The sequence below is a fragment of the Struthio camelus genome, chromosome 1 (assembly GCF_040807025.1).
Source record: "Struthio camelus isolate bStrCam1 chromosome 1, bStrCam1.hap1, whole genome shotgun sequence".
Lineage (NCBI taxonomy): Eukaryota > Metazoa > Chordata > Aves > Struthioniformes > Struthionidae > Struthio > Struthio camelus.
The window spans coordinates 101,117,165-101,139,943 of record NC_090942.1 but is presented as its reverse complement, the minus strand read 5'-3'; the positions used below and the strand labels follow the sequence as shown (position 1 = coordinate 101,139,943).

General features: G+C 40.5%; 1 protein-coding gene across 31 annotated transcripts in view; it reads right to left on the bottom strand.

Moving 5' to 3' along the window:
- Positions 1 to 273: 273 nt before the first annotated feature.
- The window catches only part of BBX (BBX high mobility group box domain containing), a 159,826-nt gene continuing 137,320 nt past the window's right edge, over positions 274 to 22,779 (bottom strand). For all 31 annotated transcript variants that reach the window (XM_068907914.1, XM_068907770.1, XM_068907990.1 and 28 more), the window contains one exon: positions 274 to 22,236. In XM_068907914.1, the coding sequence (XP_068764015.1) occupies positions 22,149 to 22,236 (88 nt within the window). In that variant the 3' untranslated portion in view covers positions 274 to 22,148. The remainder of the gene's footprint in view (positions 22,237 to 22,779) is intronic.

Here is a 22,779-nt window from a genome sequence, read left to right as displayed (position 1 = left end):
TCACGGCCTCAGAGATGGTCGGGAAGCAGGCATATGACTGCCCAGGGTCGCAGTTGTCCCTTTCTAATGCTCCTTCCTTTTCTGTAGGAAACACCAGATTTTCGTCTCGGGTGCTTCAGCCTTGGCTTGTCAAAAAGCTCCTCGCTGCTGGAGAGGTGACAGCAGCTGGAAAGCTCTTCCCATACTAAGGAGCAGCTGTGACTTTAGGCCCCTTTGGCCTTCCACTGACATTTAATCCCCCCAAATGGATAAGTAAGAAGCACACCACTTGGCTTCAAAACATACAATATACTTTATTGCCTGCTAGATAATCAAAGTGAGGAGTAAACACCATAGCTGGAAAAAGCAGAAAAGGACCAGGAGAAGGAGAAGAATATCCAGTCACCAAACAAGTTATCAGGCAATAAACCATACACAATATAAATAATCTGTTTCCCAAACAACTAAATCTTTATTTTGCTAATGGCCATTATATTGTTAATTATCAGTAGTAAAATCTCTGGATTTCCTTTTCTACACAGCATTAGTAGTAAGAAATATATAAGGGACTCTGCAGAAAGCAATACAAAGGAGTTATATACACAGGCACCTTCTGTGGAGCAAGAACAGAACCTCATCTAATAAGGAAGGGCTATCTACAAAACAGAAGACCATGGTAATACAATATTAGCTCAGACTCAGTTTAGCTGCAGCCTTTCCATAAGGTAGGCTAGCCAACTTACGTATACATATATATTTTAATATAGATATATATAGAGATTTATTATTTTAAAAATAATGTGAACTACCTGTAGTTCCTAGACTAATTTTAAAGAGGCAGTGTACCTTTCCGAAGCTTCATTTCAGGAAGTATATTAAAAATGGTATATAAAAGACTAGCAGACCCAAGCTCACATATCAGCTTCCGATATCTTCCCTGGATATTTATTTCTAATGCTATAGTTGCCATCCACACTGACAGCAATGCCTTTAGTCATCTGGATTGCTATTTATGTTGCTGTAATTGCTACCACTAAGTTTACTTGATTATAGTGTTAGTAATTGTTGATTATAAATAGCAATAATGCTGCAAAACACTGTCAAAGCCTGACTGCATTATGAAGATCTAGTCTGTATGTGCATGCAGAGTTTTGTTGTTTAATCTAAAAGTATATTTTTAGATTCAAAGTGCTTCCCCTGTCAAAAAAAAAAAACCCACATTCTTCCAACCATGTCAAAAGGGCTACTTTTTTTCTAAGGAAAATGCAATACCCACACCAAAAACAGCAGTCCTTCACGCAGCATCAGTCATATTGTATTTTTAGGGCATAACCCTTCCCTCTCCCACAGTCAGTGTTCTGAGGGCTACTAATTATGAAGGCTTGTGAATAATTAAAACCAACTTTCTATTTGAAGAAATGCTTTTAACACGGTTTGGGCCAGATATTCAGCTGGAGTATTTCAGCCTCCACTGCTGACACCAGGGTGGCAGCTCAGCGCTGCCAGCTGACACCACCTGAGGCGCAAGCCCAAGCTGCCGAGCAGGGAATGCAAAAGGGTGCTCAGCTGCTTGCTGGGGAAATAGGTGGGACCTGGCAAGCCCAGGGGTGCCTTTTTGTGCCATCTGTCTCTAGTCCACTTGCTGTTTGGATGCTGGGGTCTAGTCACAAAGACAAAGCATGAGCATACACGGGTAAACAGGAAGCAACACTTCTGATGGGATTTTCTATTAAAAACAGCAACCGAGGGACAAAGCCCCTTTCGTAAGTGGTGTGATTCTGCTCTCAGCACAACCCTTTCCAGGCTTTGCTGCTCATGAAGAGCTAAATCATTTTTGTTCATGAAGTATTTGTCGCTTAACACACTCCCTGCCCGAAGTGTTTATATAAGGCTCTTCCCAAATCAGTGATGACATCCTGATACTTAATTGCTCTACTTTATGCACCTCCATAGCAGCAGGGAGCCAGATTTACATGAAGTACAACTTGTAAGTGGCTCAGATCCAGGAAAGTCCTGAAATACAGCAGTGCTATCAGGGCAAGCACAGGAGTCTCAGCTTGCAGCCTGAATTTACTTGTAGGACTGCCAGTGAACCACAGAGCTGGCCAGAGACCTGTGCCACTCAGGTCTTGTGTAGGGCCTGGAGCTGCAGGGGGTCTCTGGCAGAGAGACAACTACTGCTTGGCCGCTGGCAAGGACATGCTGCCCACACACAGCGAGCACCCTTTGCTAGAGCCACCTCTGATGGAAAAAGTCAGCAGTAGGTACCTAAGGACTGCTGAGATTTCTTCTCCCCCTCCTTTTTCCCCCTTGTGCAGGAAATCTCCTACTCCGAGATGGGAAGGGGGAGCGGGGAACAGATGTTTTTGGCTTTTGCTATGTTTTCACCCTCGACCAGGTATCCCCCACAGCCTGCAACGTTCCCTTGCAGCACGTGCCAAGTCACGAATGGGCCCAAGTGACTTGGCACACGTCTACTGGCAAGAGGGACCGCTCTGTTCCCCTGGGACCTCTGCCTGGCACTTGCTGCTGCACAGAAACAACCTCAAATACAAGCACCGACATCTGACCAGGAGCATACAACACAGAAGCCATCTTTTGAGTATAACACAAGCATCCATCGATAACAGTGTGGCAATAAATGAACCTTTTCCCATAACAAGTCCGACTTGTTGATAGGGTAACTTAAAATATGCATTTTTAAAGAAAGACATCCTGATGGAACAAGATGTATTTGCAGTATTCCAGAATGAGGGATGGGCTGTACTTACAAGCATACCTATCAATAAAATTAGCGCTAGGCCAGGCAAACATATCCCTTCTGGAATTCAGCAGTTGCCTCTGCCTCTGCTTACAAAACAGTAGAGCCAGAAAACGTCAATGCTTCTGAAGTCACTATAAAATAATAATCTTAAAGAGGCAGGTTATCCTCTCTGTCACAGCTGGGTGTCTATACTGAGCATACAGGTAAGTACTGTAGCAAAGTTGCACACACAAAAGCTAGAAGCTTCCCTGTACGGTGCAAGATTTAAATTCTTTCTGCCTCTACAGGGAAAACCGCTGTGAATGGGCACTGTTTAAAACTCAGTGACCTCAGTTCCTACGCCACCACAGAGAATTACCTCATGTTATTCACATCCTTGGACCTTACTTTATACTGTGTGCTACTCAGATGCATGTGCAAGTACAAGAGAACGCAAATGCCTCTGTTCTTTTGTCACTTTGGTAACACTTCTGTGCCTGCAAAGCTCACAGGATTGGTGTTATTTTTCAATTCTATTAGTAATTCCTGTTATGGGACTCAAAGCATGTGCTGATACTCAACAGCAAGGAAAACATGAGAGGCACACCACTGTGACAGGGAGGAAAAAAAGACAAATCTTAAGGCAGAAGTGCTTAAATTGGATATAAAATCAACTCGAATTAAAGTTTCACCTTTACTAGCTGTTGTGGGTTTTTTGAGTCTTGGGGAGAAGGGTGTAATTTGGAAGTCACGCTCAGGTTGATCTTCTGCTGCAAATTGCAGCCCTTTTTGTCTTTTTTGCCTCCACTGCAATTTATTTTTGTTTATCCTAGGTAGGGTTGCTAGGGCTGAGCAGGAGTTAGGAAATTAGTGGGAGTATGAGGGATTAGAGGCAGGAGAGAAACTGTGAAATAGAAAGGAAAACACTTTGCCTTCTCTAGGCATCACTGAAGATTACACGGATGCTGAAAGCCAGAGACTGCTGAACATGCTGCTTAATTTCCAACTAAAATAAAGTCTGATAGCATCCACCATGATTTCATAGATTGTATGTGAAACTGGGAGCCAAAAGTTCCTAGTGCTAAACCATCCCTTCCAGGATTTTACTGGGCTTAGTGAAAATCAGTTAACTCCTTCCACACACCTTTTATAATGTTATTTATCTGACTCAAAAGGTTGTTGAGGAAATTACACTTTGGGAACTGCACTGCTGCATCTGTTTTCTTTTTAGCTAATATATTATTTTTCTTAGCACTCTTGAGATTGCCAGCTATTGCAGAAGGCTGTCTGTAGAAATACTGCCCTTAAAATGCCAGCCTTTGGCAGCTCTACAGCTGGATCGGGATTTTTCAAAGGCTTTCAGTGGTATTAAATAGACTCCGGTCTCTCACCCATCTATACCCCTTGGAATATCCATGCCTGTAACTCTGGGCCAGATGTCAATAGCCTGGAGTGAGTAGCTGCAGGAGCCCAGCAGGAGCCAGGAGCTGCAGATGCACGGGGCCTCTGCTTTGGGTCCCATCTAGGGTTTTACTTATTTCAGCCCTTCGATACGGAGTCCTGTCCCTGATGCTACTTATCCCTGGCTATCAGTGCCCAGGACTGTAGGGCCACATGGAGCAGTGCAGAAGAGGGCCTTGCAGCCAGAGCCATCACTCATTTACTTCACATGCCAGCACAAGTATCAGCAAGGCCAGCTCTGAGGTGACTCCACTGCTATTTCTCGAAGGGTTTGCCAGCCTTGGGCAGACGAGGGGCTACCAGATGGTGCAGAAGGTGTCCGACGCTGCCTGCCACAAGAGCAATGGGATTGTGAGGTTACGCCTTGTGCCCTGCCCTAGCTTTTGGAGTGCCGTATTAGCACAGAAGAGGCTTTGCTGGCCTGCAATGATACACACGGGTCTTGCTAAGATACTAGACTTGCTCGGTTAGTCCTTTAAGTATTGCAAAATTGTTCCACTAGTCTTGGCTTTGGAATGGGAGGGAGCATCACTGTTGTGGCTGTGGGTCTCCAGCCCAAAGCAAAAATTATCTGTTTTAGAGACCCATGCAGGTCCTCGTCCCTGCCCTGCTGACACCATCGCAGGCAGCGTTTCCCACGTGTCCCACAGGGCGAGCAGGATCAGACACGAGACAGGGACCTCGCTGCGAGCGCAGGAGACACTACGGCTGGGGCAGCCCCTCAGAGGACATCCAGTAAAACTCCCCTTTCAAAGCCTGAAGGCAGCTGGGAGAGGGTAGCTGTCAAGCAAGCCGGTGCCCGTGAGTTCACTAGCAGCTCAGCACCGCTGGTCACAGGCGCTGCCAAAGGAAATTGATGTTTTCCTTGTTTGGTTTCAGTCTCACAGTATGGCTTTAAAGACTGACTCGTAGTGTGTGTAAAAGGGTACTGAGGAAAAAGCTGGCAGGTTTTCTCTTACTGTCAGAACTCTATAAAAAAATTAAAGGCAACTGCTAGATAGAAAACACAGCTAGGTGCTAGATAGAAAACACAGCAACAGAAGAAAGGTTGCTTTGAACCTCTCTGGTATGGCTATTAGCTGTCAGCCTGACAAACTATTCAAAGGAAGAGATTTTTCAAAGGCATGGAGAAGTCATATGGCTAGTGATAAACCCGGGCTTTGAAAAAATCTCATCTCAGAGTTTATCTAATCATTATTATTAAGACTGTATTTATAAAAACAACCAAAAAATACTTGTCTATCTAACAACTTCTGAGGACACAGTGTTTTTTTCCCTATATTCTAAAATGGTGTACTTAGGCATCGGGGAAATCAATCATCCTTGTAATGTAAAGATAATAAAGCACTGGAATAAACTGCATGGGGAAATGGTTAAGTCTGCACTACTAAAGGCTTTTAAGGACAGGTTCAATAACCATCTGTCAGGTATGCGATGAGTACAGCTTATCCTGCCTTGGGGCACAAAAACACTCTAGCTGACTCTCCAAGTCTCTTTCAGCCCCGTGACTCTATGCCAGGTAAACGCTGCCAAAATCATATCCTGTCACAATCTGGGATGTGTTTAACATCTTGACTGGCTGCTCAGTTTTCTACCTCAGCCTGCTGTTAGTCCGGTAACACACACATGCTCTTTAGATATCCTATTAAGAATCAGTTTACGCCTTCACAAACCATCACAAGCCTGTCTACATTTGCAGTCCTGTCCAAAAAAAAAAAAAAAAAAAAAAACATATTGGGGAGCAGCAAACCAAGAAGAATGCAGAAAAATTATCACTATAGCATTTCAAAAGCAGCCATGAAAAGCTTTCGTTCAACATTTTGCATTCTTGAAAAACACTGACCAATCCGTTGGCCAGTTGACAATGAGCAAGGAAAAAAGCATTCCCAAGGATCACTGACTCTTTTAAATATTTTGTAGCTGTGTTTTGCCCATAGCTTGCACAGCTCCCACATTACAACAGTAGTTATTTTTACCTGATTCACGTTTCACGTCAAACATTACTCTGCTTGAAAAAAAAAATCAAGTTAAGACCCAGGGATATTTTAAACAGACACTCACAAACCTCAAGATGAAACATTCTTAGTAAATATCAACATTATTATGAAGATTTGTGATATCTGGTGACTACAATACAATTCCCCAAAGCTGACCTCACATGCAGAGTTTCTCTCAGCTGGTTGATGGTGAGGAATTAATATGATGATATTAATAGCAATCAACTTACAGAGAATGAAAGGAAAACAATAAATACCACCAACAGCACAGGCTGCCACGCTCATCTGCGAACGGCTGTGGGAATCTATTTGTTTATCACTTCTGAACCGAACAGTTAAATTAAACAGCTTGCTAATCTGCCTTCACCATAGAAACCATGGTGGTATACATGGAATTGGATTTATGTAAACGCTGGCCTTTTCTGTAGGCTTGCCTGTGCACTGGATTCTTTTAATTCTTTTTTTTTTTTTGATTTATAAATTTTACGTGGATGAAAAAAGATGCATTTAATTAGGAAAGTCAGTGGCATCATTTCTGATCTAATATTTCTTGATTCAATCAATGTCTAGTGGCTCTTATTTCAGAATAAAAATGTCTGCATCAGCAATAACTCCATGTGCACAAAGCCTTGAGACAGCAACAGTAATTCAAGGCTGTGGCTGGAGACTACAACTGCAAGTATCTGTTGCTGCTCTAGCCAGTCAGCTGCCTGAATAAGCATCACTTCTAAATTCACCACCATTTGGTATTCACATCCAGGCTGTGGATGTGAATGTGGATGTTCAACAACTTTACTTCTACACTAATAGTTACTTGTTCATATTTTAAATTCTGGTTGAAATCAAATTTAAACATGGTTTCAACCTTAGACCATAGCGACTTACAACCACAGAGAATCTGCTTTCCAGACACAAGCAAAGCTTCTACCTTTCACGCAACGCCACGAAGGCAGCTTCCAAGCAGAATTAGATGAAAGATATAGAAAGACGAGAAACATTTTACTGACCAAATTAACAGATCTTACTTGTAAGAAAGGGGTTAGCTACTTATTCAGTGTTTGAATCCTGCAGGTTTTCTTTAATGGGTGTTTCTCAGCTCTACTCATACTCCGTAGGTGGAATCCTGATTCAATCAATCCTGATTCAATCAATTCAATTTCAACAGCGGTCACTCCTGATGCTGAATTTTCCACCATTTAAACTTTTTACACTGCTTTAAATCGGTGCACAGCAAGTGGGGCAAAAAAATCACCGGATCCAAAGATTAGCACTCAATTACCTCTCTCAAACTAGGACAAATGAACCTAATTCCACTGATGACCACACAGTGCGGAAATAGCTGTATGGTGCTTACCGATGACGAGAGCACAAGCTGACAAGCCTTGCTGATGGCTCAGGGCGCTGGATGCTTAGGGCTCTAGAGTGAAAGTAATGTCCCTGCACTTAAATGTGGTCCTGACCCTGCAAACTTCCCCTGTACAGACCTGTTGACCTAACTGAGAGTGTACGAATAAGATGAATGGAAAAGCCAGAATTATGTTCATTTGATGTAAAGATTTCTTCAGCTATTATGGAGAAAGTAAACTTAATTGTTTGGAATTTTTTTCCCCTCCAAGAAATAAATTTGAAAATGTGATAACAGTTTCATTTTGCAAGTTTAGGCTTAGTATGAGTTGACACAAACATCATATGTCTAATCTACAGTGCTGAAGTTAAAATAGAGAAGAAAAAAGTCAGAATACTATTTCAAAATATTTTCCAAGTTGCTTATTTTCAATAATACACTGTTAGGAGGAGGAAAGGATTTATCATATTCCAAAAAACTGCTAGGTTCCTGACACTGGCATGACTTGAGCTTTTCTACAAAAAGCAGGGGTGGAGGAAGGGTGCAGGGAGCAGAGCTTTACTGCTGTAATGGAGGATCTGTTAATGGAGGGTCTCACCTCTTTGTGCTTATATTTTTGGAGAAGCTACATTTTATGTTCAGCTATGGTTGGGGAAATTATTTTCCAAATACTACCGATTAAAAATCCACTTCGTAGATTTCCTGGAGCTGTGAAATAACTCAGGAAGGTTTGGGACAGATCCTACCCCCCTGAAAATCAGTGGGAGTTTTGCCATTGATGTCAATCAAGTTTTTAGCCACTTGAGGAAAAGATGACAGAAAAGGTAAGATGATTGAAAAGGAAGATGAGACATTTGTAACCAAAGCTTGGCATTCCCAACTTCCCATAACATGAAACAAAACCATGCATTATGTCTACAAGATTTTTCCTATCAAATGTATGTCTATTGAAAGTGTGTCTATCAAAAACAGCTTTCAGTCGGATCGCAGATCTGACAAAAACGACAAAAAACAATACAGATCTTTTTTAAAATAGCTTTTACACCACTTCTATTTTGATGGCAATGCAGTTTTGACTGCTGTGATTTCCAGGACTGTGATTTGACCCCTGCAGCAGCTGCATATTCCGCACATGCCTTCACATCCACCACAAGCGCTGCCAAGTGTTACAGGCCAGCGTTGCCGTAGGACTCCGGTTAGGTCTGAGACAACACGTGGTATCTAAAAATTGCCATCCACCATTTTCGATTTGTTTGGACATTGTTAATCTAACTGCATTTCTGCTTTTTATCAAAACACAATAAAAAATTCCCCCACTCCCCCAAAATTACTGATCCTGCAAAGCACTTTGAATATTTTCTGCTTTGTCAAAAGAATCCCAGAAATTTTGACTTAAGAGTATATTTTTATCTCAGTATTAAAGATGCTTTGAAATGGCAACCCTTAGTTGTCAGCTAGGCAACCACTATTTCCATGGTGGGATAGCGCACACTTTTTTTTTTTTTCTTTCTTTTTTTTTAAAGGTTGCAGATTAACAAATTCTGTGAATATGAAAATACTGTTTCTACGTTGGCTCTTTTAAATTACTGTCTTTTCACAGTTCTCACCCATATCACTTGCACAGCACTCACAAATTAGTTATTTTAAAAATGCAGCTGGATATGTTTTCTGTTTGAAAATGCTGCAATAAGGATGCAGCCCTACAGTTAATCGGGAGATTATTGTTCTCCCATCTCCTTGATGGCCAAGTTATTTCAGGTACGTTTTGCCATCTGGTAGTCACAGAACCTATAAAAAGTGACTATTTTTTCCCTCACTCCTTTGTAAATGACCAAGAGCACAGTGTATGCTGAGTGAGTAGAGTCGCCGCTCAGAACTCATGTCAGTAAAGATTGTGCATTCCATGCAATTTATATATAAGTGGCATAAAAGACCGAATGGATCCTGTTGTTACGTTCCTCTGGATGTCAGTGAGTAAAATTCTGCTTCACTTTTATGAGGATATTTTATGAACATCCTGTTATTTCTTCTGTCCACAGAGTCTGGTCTAAGCAAAGTAGTTAGTGACTTAAGGACAGACTTTTTCTTGCGCGTTCCTGCAGTAACTGAGCACACCAAGGTCTGTCCATGTGATTCACTCGGGCTCACCAATGCTGCCATCATAAAAATCACACTGCCCTCTGACAGAAGCAGTAGCTGTACTCGGCCACCGCAACATGGCACGCTTGGACGCGCTCTGCAATTGCTGGTTATCACTTTGCTGCCATAAATCTATAATTGGACTGCCGCACGTGTCAGTGGATGATACTATTATACTAAATATTACTACAATAGAATAGAGACAAATCTAGGAACCCGTGACCATCTCCACAGGCAGTGATGAGCAACAATGCTCAATTGCAGAGAACCAACGAGCAGTAACCGCTAAGGCCAACAAGCGCAGCAATAGAGCTTTCCACCACAGCAATCCCAGACTCCCTCTGGCTAGAGCACATGGTGCCAGTGACAACGTGTCGGACTCAGTGAAAGAAATCAGTTTTAAATACAGCTGTCTTTACTTTAAATACACCTTATCTTTAACCCACAGGCTCTTTTTTGTTTTTGTTTTTGTTTTCCCTCATGTAAGTCAACACAACAGGACTGTGAACCTGTGCTGACACCTGCCAACAGAAAGCCCGGCTCATAGGTCTGAGATAGTAAGATCAGATACATCTTATGAGGTCTAGCATTTCCGTAAGGCATATCTCAGAAAGCCTTCATTTCTGAGATGCTCTTTCACTGGTGTGGATTTCTGCATGAGATAACTACTTAATAGTAGTACTCTTCACTTTAAAAGACTCCAGAGTTAATTCAGCTAGTTACTGTCTTCAAGTAAAGAAACTTTGAAGTAAAGAAACTTTGAAAAAAATTATATACCAAAATTAAACGCTCACATACTGAATGCTTCCATCCATTACTTTCCAGGGTAAAAGTACGCCTTGTACCAGCCAAGCACAGTATATTTTCTTGAAACACAGCAGGAAGAATTTGCTTAAGTACTGATTAAAATAATGCTCAACACTTGATATTATTTATAAAGTACATAGATGGAAGCATTTACTAGTGACATTTTTGCCATGTACCAAATATGTCTGTCATCTAGAAGCTAACAGGGTGGTTTAAAAATGCATCACACCTCTAGCAGCTCACATATTACTTCCGACTGAAAAATTATTGCTACAGTCACTGGAGCAAAACATTGCATCCATTCCAAACCATACACTAGAATTTCAATTTCTCATCTTTTTTTAGATTGGTTGGCAAATCTCACTCTTGAAATTGGAACCTCTTGAAGACAATGAGAAGATCCATCTGCTGCAACGGTAATTTTTCTGCCTTCTCCCAGAAAACACTGGTCTCCAAAACTGGTTTGGTTGCAGTAACCTGTCATCTCCAGAAACAATTTACATAGCTGAGGTCAGTGAAGATACGTTACACCTGTGGCCCTCAAACTACTGCCTCCTGAAACCTGGAGGCTCCTGAGGGTCTGACTTTTCCGTCTAGCTTCCAGCTAGGTCTGTTTCATTTTGTTTTGACAAATACATTTGTCAGAGCAGCTGCAGGCAAGAAGACAACTCAGCTGCATGAGTACAGCTGTTGTAGCACAGAAACATTTCGCTGCCCTGAGAGGCTGGGAGGCTCATGGGGCTGGGCTCTGGTGAGGCAAACTCTTGGCAGAAAAGCCTTCTCTGCCAGGGCGCTGCGTTAGGACAAACTGCATAATTCAGTGTTCCTGCAAGGTTTGCCCACAGGAAAGAAGGGGTGTTTGATTGAGCCAACAAAGACCAAACTGGACAGAACACTTAGGAACGTAACAGGAGACCATCCGTTTGTCAGAAGGAGACACGCAGTGAATCTCCTTATCTATGCTAATGGCAACGACCTTCTGTATGCCTTCTGAATCAAGGCAGCCCAAGCCTCTTCTGTATGTATAGCTTAGCTCATCTGAAGCTGTCACCAATGTCATCAGTTTTGCAAGACTGAAAATTACAGACTCAAGGTCCCAGGTTCACCATAACGTACATAGCCCGGAGCTAGCACTGCTGAAAGATTTAGTGGCATTCCAAGAGCCAGTATTTCTGTACGCCAATGCTAAAAATAAATGTCTTACATTACGGATGTCTTAAATGTCTTAAATGACCGATGGAGAATATCAGACTTCTGAATTCTCTTCGACTCCTGGAAGATGGTAAGATGTTTTAATATTCAACAGTGATATGACAGTAGTATTTAGAGGGCCCCAATTAGAATAGAAATTCCATTATAATAAACATTGTGAGGGTGATATCTGAGATACTGGACCTCAAAACTCCCGGCAACATGCTGCTTAGTTTTAAGACCTCCAGTAACAATATAATTTCAAGAATCTTAGTCTCAAAAACATCTAAGAATCCATTTTTTTTCACCGTAGGAAAACTTGATATGAATAAGCCACCAATCCTAACTATAAAAGTTGACTAGATACTAAGTGACCCCACACCAGGCTCAGAGAGCAGGTAATTGTTTCTCAGAGATCTGACTTGAGCCTGACAGTCTGCCGTGATTAGAAAGCCTTTAGTGGGCCAGTATAGATAGCATCTAACACTAAGATACACTCAAAACATTTCTTTTAGATCAAAAAGACTTCTCCTTCTGAGTGCTCAATTTTTTTCTTCTCCTCCTTTTTTTTTTAATTGGATGTTGTTTGATGGCTACACTAGCCGTCTCATAGCGAGCATTTTACCAGGCACTATTAATCAGAATTTAAACTAAGACACTAAAATTATTACAGAAATAAACCAGTGAACTAAAAATCATGTTCGTGTTTGTTCCTTGGTATTTTAGACAGCTTAATAGAAACTATCTCATACCAAGGAAAAGGAAGCTCAAATTGTTTTGCTTTATTACTGAACATAAAGGAAGTCCTTCTCCCTCAGTTCCTATTTCTGGTTTGTGCTACGTATCAGAAGTCTGCCAAAAAAAAAGTTAATGCTCTGGGGTCAGGCCAGAAGAGGGAAGAGCAAGAAAGTTAGTGGCAGATGAAGCTTAAGAACAACAAGAGGCAATGACATCAGAAAACCGGAATTGCCTTCAGCAGCCTTGCCCTTAATAGTATGCAATCGATTCTGCCTTCATGTGATTGCACATCTCAAGGGCCAAATCGGCACTTTTAGAAATAAAGTTCCCAAGGGCCAGGAGGTGCGATGTGACCACCTCAGCCCGCATTAGAGCAGGTCGTCTCGCGCAGGAGGTCAGGAGTGTGGTGCTCTCCCGAGCGGTGCAGGGCTGCCCACAGCTGGGAAGGCCCCGCCAAGTGCTTCCACACTGCTTTATCAAACGCCTGCGGAGACAGCTTGTGCCTCCCACGCTTCCGCTATGGGTGCGGAGATGGTGAACAGGAAGCAAATCACCCCCAGATAATGTACCTAATAACGCAGATCTTAGCCACGTTTTATCTCCTCCCCTCCACCAAGGAGCATTTCAAAAAAGATGAAACCCACAGATCTCCATCAAAAACACTGGGGTGGAGAATTTAAGAGACCCAGAACGAACAGAAAAACTTTAGAGATGAATGTGTGAAAACCCTTAGGCCAATATGTAGAGATGCTGGGCATGCTGCTGAGCACATGTGAGCACTACCACCATTTTCTTTGGGACTTCCAACTACGCAATCACGGAGCTATGTGAAGTGAGATAGCTGCATTTTTCGGTCTTATTAAATGAGTCCTGATGATGCAACATGCTGAACATAACCTATTCATCTCTCCAGGAGAGACACTCAGTTCTGATTGCCAGCAGCCAGGCACTGTTCAGATTTTTCTAGAAACTGACTTTTACAAGACAGATCAGTTCAGGCCACGTCCTTTTTTCCTTTCCACTCATGCTATGGCACAGGGCGTAAGTGAAGTATGTGAGAGCCACTTTGCTGACTGCACCCCTGAAGGATTTCCCAACACAGAGGGGAATGAGAAAACCCGTAAGACATTTTCCTGCAACCCATGCAGATATTCTGGTTTTCCTTCAGCATGAGAAGACTTAACTGCAGATGGAGTGAATGTAATCAGCGCTTTACTGTATGTTTTTCATCTGAAAAAGGGAACAAGTGCCTGTGAAACCTCTTCCTTCTTGATCCCCAAGGTGTCTTGGCCTAGGGAAACCAATCAAACACAAACCATAAAAAACGCACTTGAGACTCTGGATGTTTCTTCTCCATACCCAAACACTAATGTATCAAAATGAACCGAAAAAATGCTAGATAGTGGCTTAAAATATTAGGTGTTTGCGTTCAGGAAACTACACTTCAGTGTTGAGCTTGATATTCCAACTTAACAGGTATGATAGTCGGGTCTATTTCAACTGGTTCCTCTTTGTTTCGAGGTCTGACAAAAAGGTTGAAGTATGGAATAAATTGCTAGTATCAATTTATATGGGCTGGATTTTCAGCTGCAGCAGAGGCAGCTGCATGCTATGCTAGTTTACCTCTGCTGAAAATCTTACATGTCTTCCATCAGAAAGTAACTAACCAAGGAAGTTGAGTGGAAATCTAGAGTATATTTCAAAAACTACTGCATTAGGATTTGATTTTTTACAGTCTCTGTGCCAAGAACCGTCCACAAAAAGAACTTCACACTGAATAGATGGTAGGCGTTGTATCTTACAGGTTTTATTTTTGAAAACAAAACAAAACAGAACTTTGCAGCAAATATAGAAATGTATCTCATATTTTGTTACAAAGTGCTAGTGTCCTACTGAGGAACTGACAGTCCTATGGGCTATAACTCGGTTATGGAACGCGCAAACAAACTTTGCATCTCACTTAAAGTTTTCACACTGTAAAAAAAAAAAAAGTCTGTTTGAAAAAGGGATTAGCTGCATGTTAAAAAAAAAAAAAAGCAATGAATAACAGAAGAACTCAATAACTGGAATCAATGGGAAAATGTTGGAATGCCTGGCAGAAGTTCGGTGCTTTGGGAGGACGACACCTTTCCGCCCTATGTCCTGAAAGAAGCAACGTGAGTGAGGGCTAGGTAACCAAAAAGATCTAGATGCGCTGGGAGTTAGCTGAATATGCAGCTGTTTTGCTGGAAGAACAAAATGAGAGCAGACAAAAAAAAGATGGGAGTTTGAGTAATGAAGATGACTATGTTTTAAGGTGATTTGGTAATCACAGAAATGGAATAGTGCCTTCAATGCCCCTGACTGGGCATATTATACTGAGAGAAAATATATTTTGTAAAAAGATTTCTTTCTAGCTTTTTTTACTCAGTAAATCAGAGTTTCCTCTCCCTTCCCCAAGTCTGACTTTACATGGCCTTTAATGCTGAAGCCATTCCATTTCTAGCCTTCTTTGCAGAGAAACTACTGCACATCTAGCCAAGGCAGTGCAAGATCGCGTACGTTTCTTCTTCCCTGAGTAAAGGGCGTATCGTTTAAAAAAAAACAAAAACCCCCAAATCTAAAGGCTTCCTTCCCTTGTGCTACTTTTGACTCAGAGACAGCAGCTCTGCTCCCATGTGCACAACAAATTTCTACTGGTTTCATGAAGTCTGCGCCCAAGTCTTCTGTGATCAGAAAAATACAAGGCAATCAAGGGAAGTTTCATGCATCCAAGGACAGTAAAAGACAAGATCCCAACAGCCTAATTTTCAAGCCTCAGTTAGAGGGTAAAATACAGGGGCTGAACAGGGTCCTAGCTTAAACGAGGTTCCAAAACAGTGGGAATCTTTAAGTGTAAATACTGATGGTGCTTGCTGCTTATTTCTAAAAGAGAATCCATTTCTAAATAAATCCTTTTAGCTTCCGAAGAATGAAAATGTAGCAAGAGCTTCATTATGCAAGATGATTTCAGTTATACTCATGTGGGCTGTAAATGAGCTTTCCAATTGCGCAAAGAAGATAAAATCCAGAACCATGAAGTGGAAACCTCCTTGTGCCTTTCCAGGGGAGCTCAGGAGAAAAGGCAAGTTTTTCCTCCTTCAGCCTCACTACATGACTCCTGGCTTTCTCTGTCCCACAGTTTCTAGCTTCAATGAATTCTGTGGCACTTGCATGTATCTGAGGACTTTTCCAACACTTTCAACAGTACTGAACCAGGCTCAGGAGTTTTTAAGAATAAAATGGAAGCTCTCATTTTAGACATGTCTAAGCAAGAACAAATGGACATATGTTTGTTGCAAAATATGTAGTATTTTTATATCCATCATCTAGCGGTTGAGTGGATGATTTGACAGGAAAGTACAGCTCACAGTTCTGAGGATCCATCTCTTTTTTTGGCATCTTCCATTTTCAGGTAGAAATAAGCTTGTTTTTTTAAGTAAAAAAAAAGCCAACAATTTCATACTCTAGCTAAAAACAAATTCTGCAAATACTATTAACTCAGCGGTATGTTCAACAATCATTCGATGGTAAAGCAGGTGAAGTATCAAAAAAGCTCCATTTTAATAGTATTTATTTGCAATCATTAGTTTTAAATGGGAAACTATTTACAAGCACACACTAGATAACCAAAATAGATTGAACATAAAAGAAATCTGTTTGAAGGTCCTTTTCAAATATTTCAAATATTTTATTAAATATTTTATTCAGTTTCATGATCACAGTTTAATGTACTTTAGCATGTTATACACATGACTTAACATGTGCACTTAAAAATATCAAATTAGATAGAGAATTTTGAAGGAAAAAAAATGACATTTTATAAATGTGCTTATTGACCTTAACTACACACACCTAAGAAGGCAGTAGCTCTGTTATACCATTGATGGAGATAAACTGTTGTAAGGCATGTTTACACCAAGCTTTAAACAGAATAAAGCCAAATACTGGGTCAAAATTGAGTGGAATTATGTGCAAGAAATAAAGTTGAAGGATTGGGCCCTAGGAAAAGAGATTATAGCAAATCATTTATGTTAAAAATTGCCAACGGAGACTGGTTATTCAAAGAGAGTACTGCTGAGAAAGGTTTTCCTAGCATCTAAGTCAGCAGGATTTGTATTTTGTTTAGCCATTTTTGAAAAACACGTGTTATGGTGTGCTGTGAAGGGAAGAAAATGAAATCTACCAAGAAAGTTTGAAAACTATGGTCTGAGGAACCTCATGTTTTATGACTGAACATGGGAACACTTATGTACAGAGAACGCTGCAAATCACAGCACTCTGGGGTGTGTGTTTATGCATATGTATACATACATGTACACACACAGATACATACATCTCTCTCTTGCTTTTGTCATCTTTAAAGCCCCAACCACTGACCGAAGTATAGCAGTGTGTGGGGGGAAATTGCGTTTCGTTTGTACAGGTCAGAAGAGTAGATGAGACCATTGCATTTGGAAGCCTGGTTACTTTGCCTGCGCACTATGACAGCAAATGCGTGATTTCTAGTGGAGTACAGTGCGGGTCTGCTGGTATTTGGTAACAGTCAAGACCCAGAAACTAGAAGATAACTCTTTGGAAGAATGCAGCAAATGTTAAGCTATATGCATTTGTTTTGAAAATGCTAGGTGAATGAAGGCCCTAGTTCAAAATGATATACCTCCGTTAGGAACGTCATGCAAGCCCAAGCTTAACTCTAAGAGCATAGTGGTCCATCATCAGGGCTCCTGCACTGTCCTAACGCAAACAGCAATGTTACCCTTAAATAAGGATCGTCTTAGGCATAAGCTCAGGTGTGTTGCTGAGTTGAGACCTGAAGTCGGTTCTTCCTAGATTTCTGCCTTAAAAGAATGAGTTGGGGAACATAAAATATACATCCATCTTATAAACTTCTTCAAAGTTCTCAATTCAGTAGGAGATACTGAATATAGACATGACTATAATAGTACAATAGTATTTAGGTGAGAGTATAAACCTCACTGTGCCTTTTTATTGGGGGATTCAGGGGAGGAGGCAAATAACGCTTTCACAGCCTAAAAACATTCGTTCGCGGCTCTCGGTGTCCTGAAAATGACTCAACATTCTGGCAGCTTTAGGTGACAGTCCCACAAGATGTACAAGGTAGTGAAATGCCACAAATAGTACAAACATGGCAAAGAGACCTAGGAACTCTACAATCTAGCAAACGAGCATGGCAAACAAACAGCATCTAATGGTGACTGCATGGTATACAGCACACGAGCTGCACAATTATGTTTCCTTCGGAAATCAGGACTGCAAACGTCAACGTCAGGGTAAGTTTCAAGAGCAGCATTTGGATTACTGCATTAGTACAGGGAACATCTGACATCCACCCCCTGATGAGCACCACATTTTCTGCTGTTAGAAAAAACAATCTCACTGAACCAACTAGAGCTAGTGGGTCCATGTCCTGCAGCCCATATGACTACGGCAGAGGTTAAACAAAAACGCTCCAGCAACACAGTTTGGCTACCACTGTACATTCAGCATTATGCTGCCTGCTAAATGTTGCTCTTGGAAAGTATATAGTGATATACAAATGGTATCAATGGCTGAAAGGATTACACGATGAAGCCTGAAAGCAAATAGAAGTTCACTAAAGTAGTCTTTTAGGAGAGGTAGCCATATTAGACTCAGCATTCAAAAAAAGGGAGTGCACTCAAAAGATCAACACACATTATACTCTCATGTAGACCCATCATGTTTTTATCTTTCCTACATTTTTCTTTTGCAGAACGTACACACATGCACGCGCACGCACACACACACACACATATATATACATATATATATATACACACACACACATATATATATATATATATATAATCTTTTTTCCTAGCTCCCCTTTGTTGCTGCAACTTCACCATACTGAGAAACGAGGCCAGCTTTCCTTTCTTTTATCCTCTGTTAGCTGTCCCACGTCTACAACTGCTGCCTTCAGTCTGTTCCAGTATCTGTACAGTAGCTAAACAGGCAGTAAAAATTAAAACTGCTTCAACTGAATATCCCGCTCCAAAAGATGGCATCCAAGCTATACCGTATTCCCTCGTTCTGATGTGAGTTACAACTCTCTTGGGTTTCTACTTGATACAAAATAGACTGCAGAGTACTCTTCAGCCTTGTGCTACAAAGGTAGCATCCACCCAAATAAAAAAGACCAAAGATGGAAGTTAAACACCAGTTCATATGCTTCTATCAATCCCTTGTTCCTGTGCCCCTTTCCAACAACAATGCTTATCGTTTTAATTTCAAAAGTCATGCATCAATGCTATAAAACATAAATCAAAACTGACAAGTCTTTTGCTCATGACTTTGGGATATTGTATTAGTATAAAAGAGCATTCAGTCATCTTAAATAAATATACTCTATTTCTGAAATCACAGCACATTCAAGGGGTAATTACTGCCATAATCAGAGCAGTAAGTAATCTCCATAGATGTTTTTGATTGATTTGGTCTAATATCTGGAAAATAACCTACTGCGGGGATAAGAATCTGCATCTCAAATGTTTTGCAGAACATATTTCCCATATTTGTATACAGTACTAGAACAATTACGAAGACATTACAGTAATTTTCTCCCAGCTGCTTAGGTCTGTAGCTTCAGCTACGATAATATACTTTGCATACCTCAAAATTATATATGAAATATCAAAGATCACCAAATAAATAAAAGCTAAGGAAAACTGGGACAGTACTGCATTTTACACTTGAGACAAGATTCCCCACTCCCGTGGATAAGTCATAGAGGACTACGATAATTGCTTTTTTTTTCTTTTTTTTTTTAAAGAAAGATTTATACACAGGTTCAGATCCAGAAAATAATGTGAAATGCATAAATATTGATAGCTTTAGCTAAGTTAAAATGGGTTCAGTAAAGTATGATACAACATATTCAGAATAAACAAAGCAGAAAAGCATCATATTTTGGTTTGCTTGAGATATACATAAGGTGCAATAATTTCTTCTCTAGAGGCATTTGTGGACATGTGTTAATGGGTAACAGTGTTTGCTGGTATACTGAAGTACACACAATAGCAATATGATTTTCCAAAATGAAAGCAGCTGAAATGAATAAAAATTAAAACAAAACAAACATGGAAATAAACCCAACCCCAATACAGTAAAATATTGGTCTGAAATTTTTGTTGTGCTAACAGACTTTGTTACCTGAAAATACTGATACCCCTTCTAGTAGATTCAGGGAAAATTCTAGCTACTGAAATCAAGACATCACTCAGAGAACCAATAAAGGCAAATGCCTAGTGAACTATAAAGCTTTGCAGGATTTCTGCTACTCTCAGTGCCTAATCGCTTAAAAATTAAGCATATCTACAAAAAGGTTTATAAGTATCTGAAAACAGTCATATCCAGTAAACTGACCCAACCCTACCCCCTCTCTAAGGGAAAGTCAAGGAAAAGCAGATCAAGTAAGATATTAATTCATATAGAAAAAAGTAATTTTCTGTTTCTTTTAAAAAAGGTACCATTAATATACAGAAATATCTTCAGGAACAATATTGAAATTTAAATTGAGGAAGGATGGGGTGCTTTGACAAAAATATATCTACTCTAAAGGTTTCTAGAGAAATAAGTTAGTACCATTGTCAAGGTGAACGGCCTGCACTGTAACATATTTGGATTTCAGCTAATTATAAAGTGGTCCAAAACTCCAACAGCCACCTACAGCTTTAAGTCTTAAGTTTTTCCTGTCTTGTTAAAATAACTTATAAAACATTAATAAAATCTTATTAAAAATACTGCCATAGGCTGCAATGGCATTCTAGGGGGCTCTTAGTCGTGTATTTACCTGAATTTTTAAGAAGCCTTTTCACTGACTCATTGGCTCTTAAATTTTGTTGTTCTTTTGTTGCTGCTGTTGTTCCCTTCTTCCAACATATGCATCTTTGATAGTGCTGTTTTAATGATACTTCCCAAGCTACCTGCCTTTTGTCAAACCTTCAGCCGTTGTTACAACTTGTGTGGTATGTTGCGTATCATTTCCCAACGAGGAACCAAAGACTTTCACTTAACTACAACAATGAAAGGCTAAACCTAGCAAGCATTAATAGAGTTACTGTCCATATGGCTATTACATCAAATTAGTTACAAAATAACCCCAAAACACATTATCAATTCAGTCAAGTATAAATAAGAATGCCTGATAGAACGATGTAAACTCTCATCATTTAAAGACTTAATTCAAAGAACTTCAAACTCAACCTAATACTATCAAAAGTTCAGCCAGTATGACGAAGACTAATAGAAAATTATTGCTGGAGTCCAATTTGGTAAATTGTTGTGCTACAATGCAAAAAGTAGGGAAACATCTTGTGCTATAGAAGAAGTACCCTGTTGAATTTGTAGCTTTAGATTAATTACTAGCGATCATTTTGCATCTGTTGGTAGGAATCAATGCTTGGTTATACAATAGTGTAAGTCAAGAGAGTGAAGGTAACAGGCCAAGTGATACACGTGGCCTGGCTTTTGGGATGTATTTATGAGAGCAAAACACAAAAATTCAACATAAGCAGAGACAGAAACTGGCAGATGAATCTCTGTTTGGTAGTCTGAATTCAGTCACACATTATTCTTCAGTCGTAGTTTATCTGCGTACAACTTAGCACTTTACCAACACAAACTGTAATTGGCCCTTTATACAATCTATGAAGCCAATTTAGACTGTGCATAAGAACTACAACAATGCCAGTGTCTGTAAAATGTAAAAGGTACGTGTATCAGTGTACATGTATATTGAAAAGTCACGTTTTTAGGTTTTTCAGAACGGTGAAATAATACTAAGGTCACTTCTGAACAACATATTTGCAGTACTTTTTGTATACAGGAACGCTTCACCAAGTCGCTCAGATATCTATGCAAAAGTAAAGGAACCCTCCAAGGCATGAAAGACACGTCAATCATCTGCAGTATTTTTCTCTTCCATACACCACTCCTTTTTCTAATGCACATCATCCTGGTTACTCAAAGCTAAATTAAAAAACAAACAAAACCCAAACATAGCCTGTCAGAATTTTTGCCAGTAAACTCTACCACTCCGGTGGCAAATATAAAAGTGCAGAACATCTGGACCACATGGCTGCCCAAACACCGCTAACAATGGTACATCTGTCCAGGCTGCCTTGAGTTCTCTGGAACAGGTTTTTAATTCATTCTACAATATAAACGTAGGCATAACCTATTAATATAAACCATCTTAGAACTTAAATCTTCATGTACAAAAATGACTAAGAATATCTAATAATAACTAGTGCAGTGCGTCAGTGTTTTTGTTGTTGTTGGTTTTTTTTTTTCATTTTCATTTAGAATTACTAGGTATTATACGAAACTAGTTGCCATACTCTCTGGTTGGTAAAAGAGATGCTGTGTGAGCTACAGTAAAGGCAGCCTTTTTCACATCAACCACCCATTTACTGTTCAAAAGCCTTCAACAGAAAGCAAGCTCTGGGATCATTCCACTTCTGCTCATTAATAGACAAATAATATCACCCTCCTACATACTGGGTTCCGATTGGAGGACCTGGCCCAAGTTGCTAATGTCTGGCTTCCAGTGAATTCTGGGCCACTCAGAGCAATAAGCACTTGCTTGCAGTCTACAGTTTCCATCACATGGACTGACTAGCTTCCCTTGGTAAAGACAAGGCTAGGATATTAGGTAAAGCACAATGTTTTACAATAAAGTGGAGCTTCACTGGTCAGCGCAGGAAATAAGCACTGGAGCCTGAGAAATTTCGTTTGGCTGTCCGTCATGTGGGAGAGGTGTGGCCCTCTGACTTCTGCAAAAGAAAAAAAGAAAAGCCACCCATCATTATCTGGAGTATGGGAGGTGCTTTTACCAAAGACTGGAAAGGATGGAAAGCAGCATGTGATGTGGTTTAACATCCTACAGTACAGCACCATGATTTCCTGCTGCTACAGCTGCCCACGTGCCACTTGCACACCTTTTCAGAGGGACTCCTGCAACAGTAAGAAAATATCCAGAGGACAACCTGCAACACAATCCAAAGTCCAGCAAAACCAAGCGTTCATGGTTTTTGAGTGCGTAAACCAAAATGCATGGCCAAAGAGGAAATTAAGAGCACGTAAGTGGTGTTGCTCATTTTGCAAGGGCTTTAGCTCTCAGAGCAGGGAGTACAGCTCGTGTGTGTGCGACAAAAGAAGGTAAGTGCCCAAAGGGGGATACGCCACTTTAGTGCGAGTCAACAGCCAACCTTTAAGCCATATGGAAATACACCCATCAGCAGAGTTCCACGTTGGGATTACTCCAACTTTCATGACTTAACACTTCATCAGCCCAGCACAACCTCTCTTTCATTACC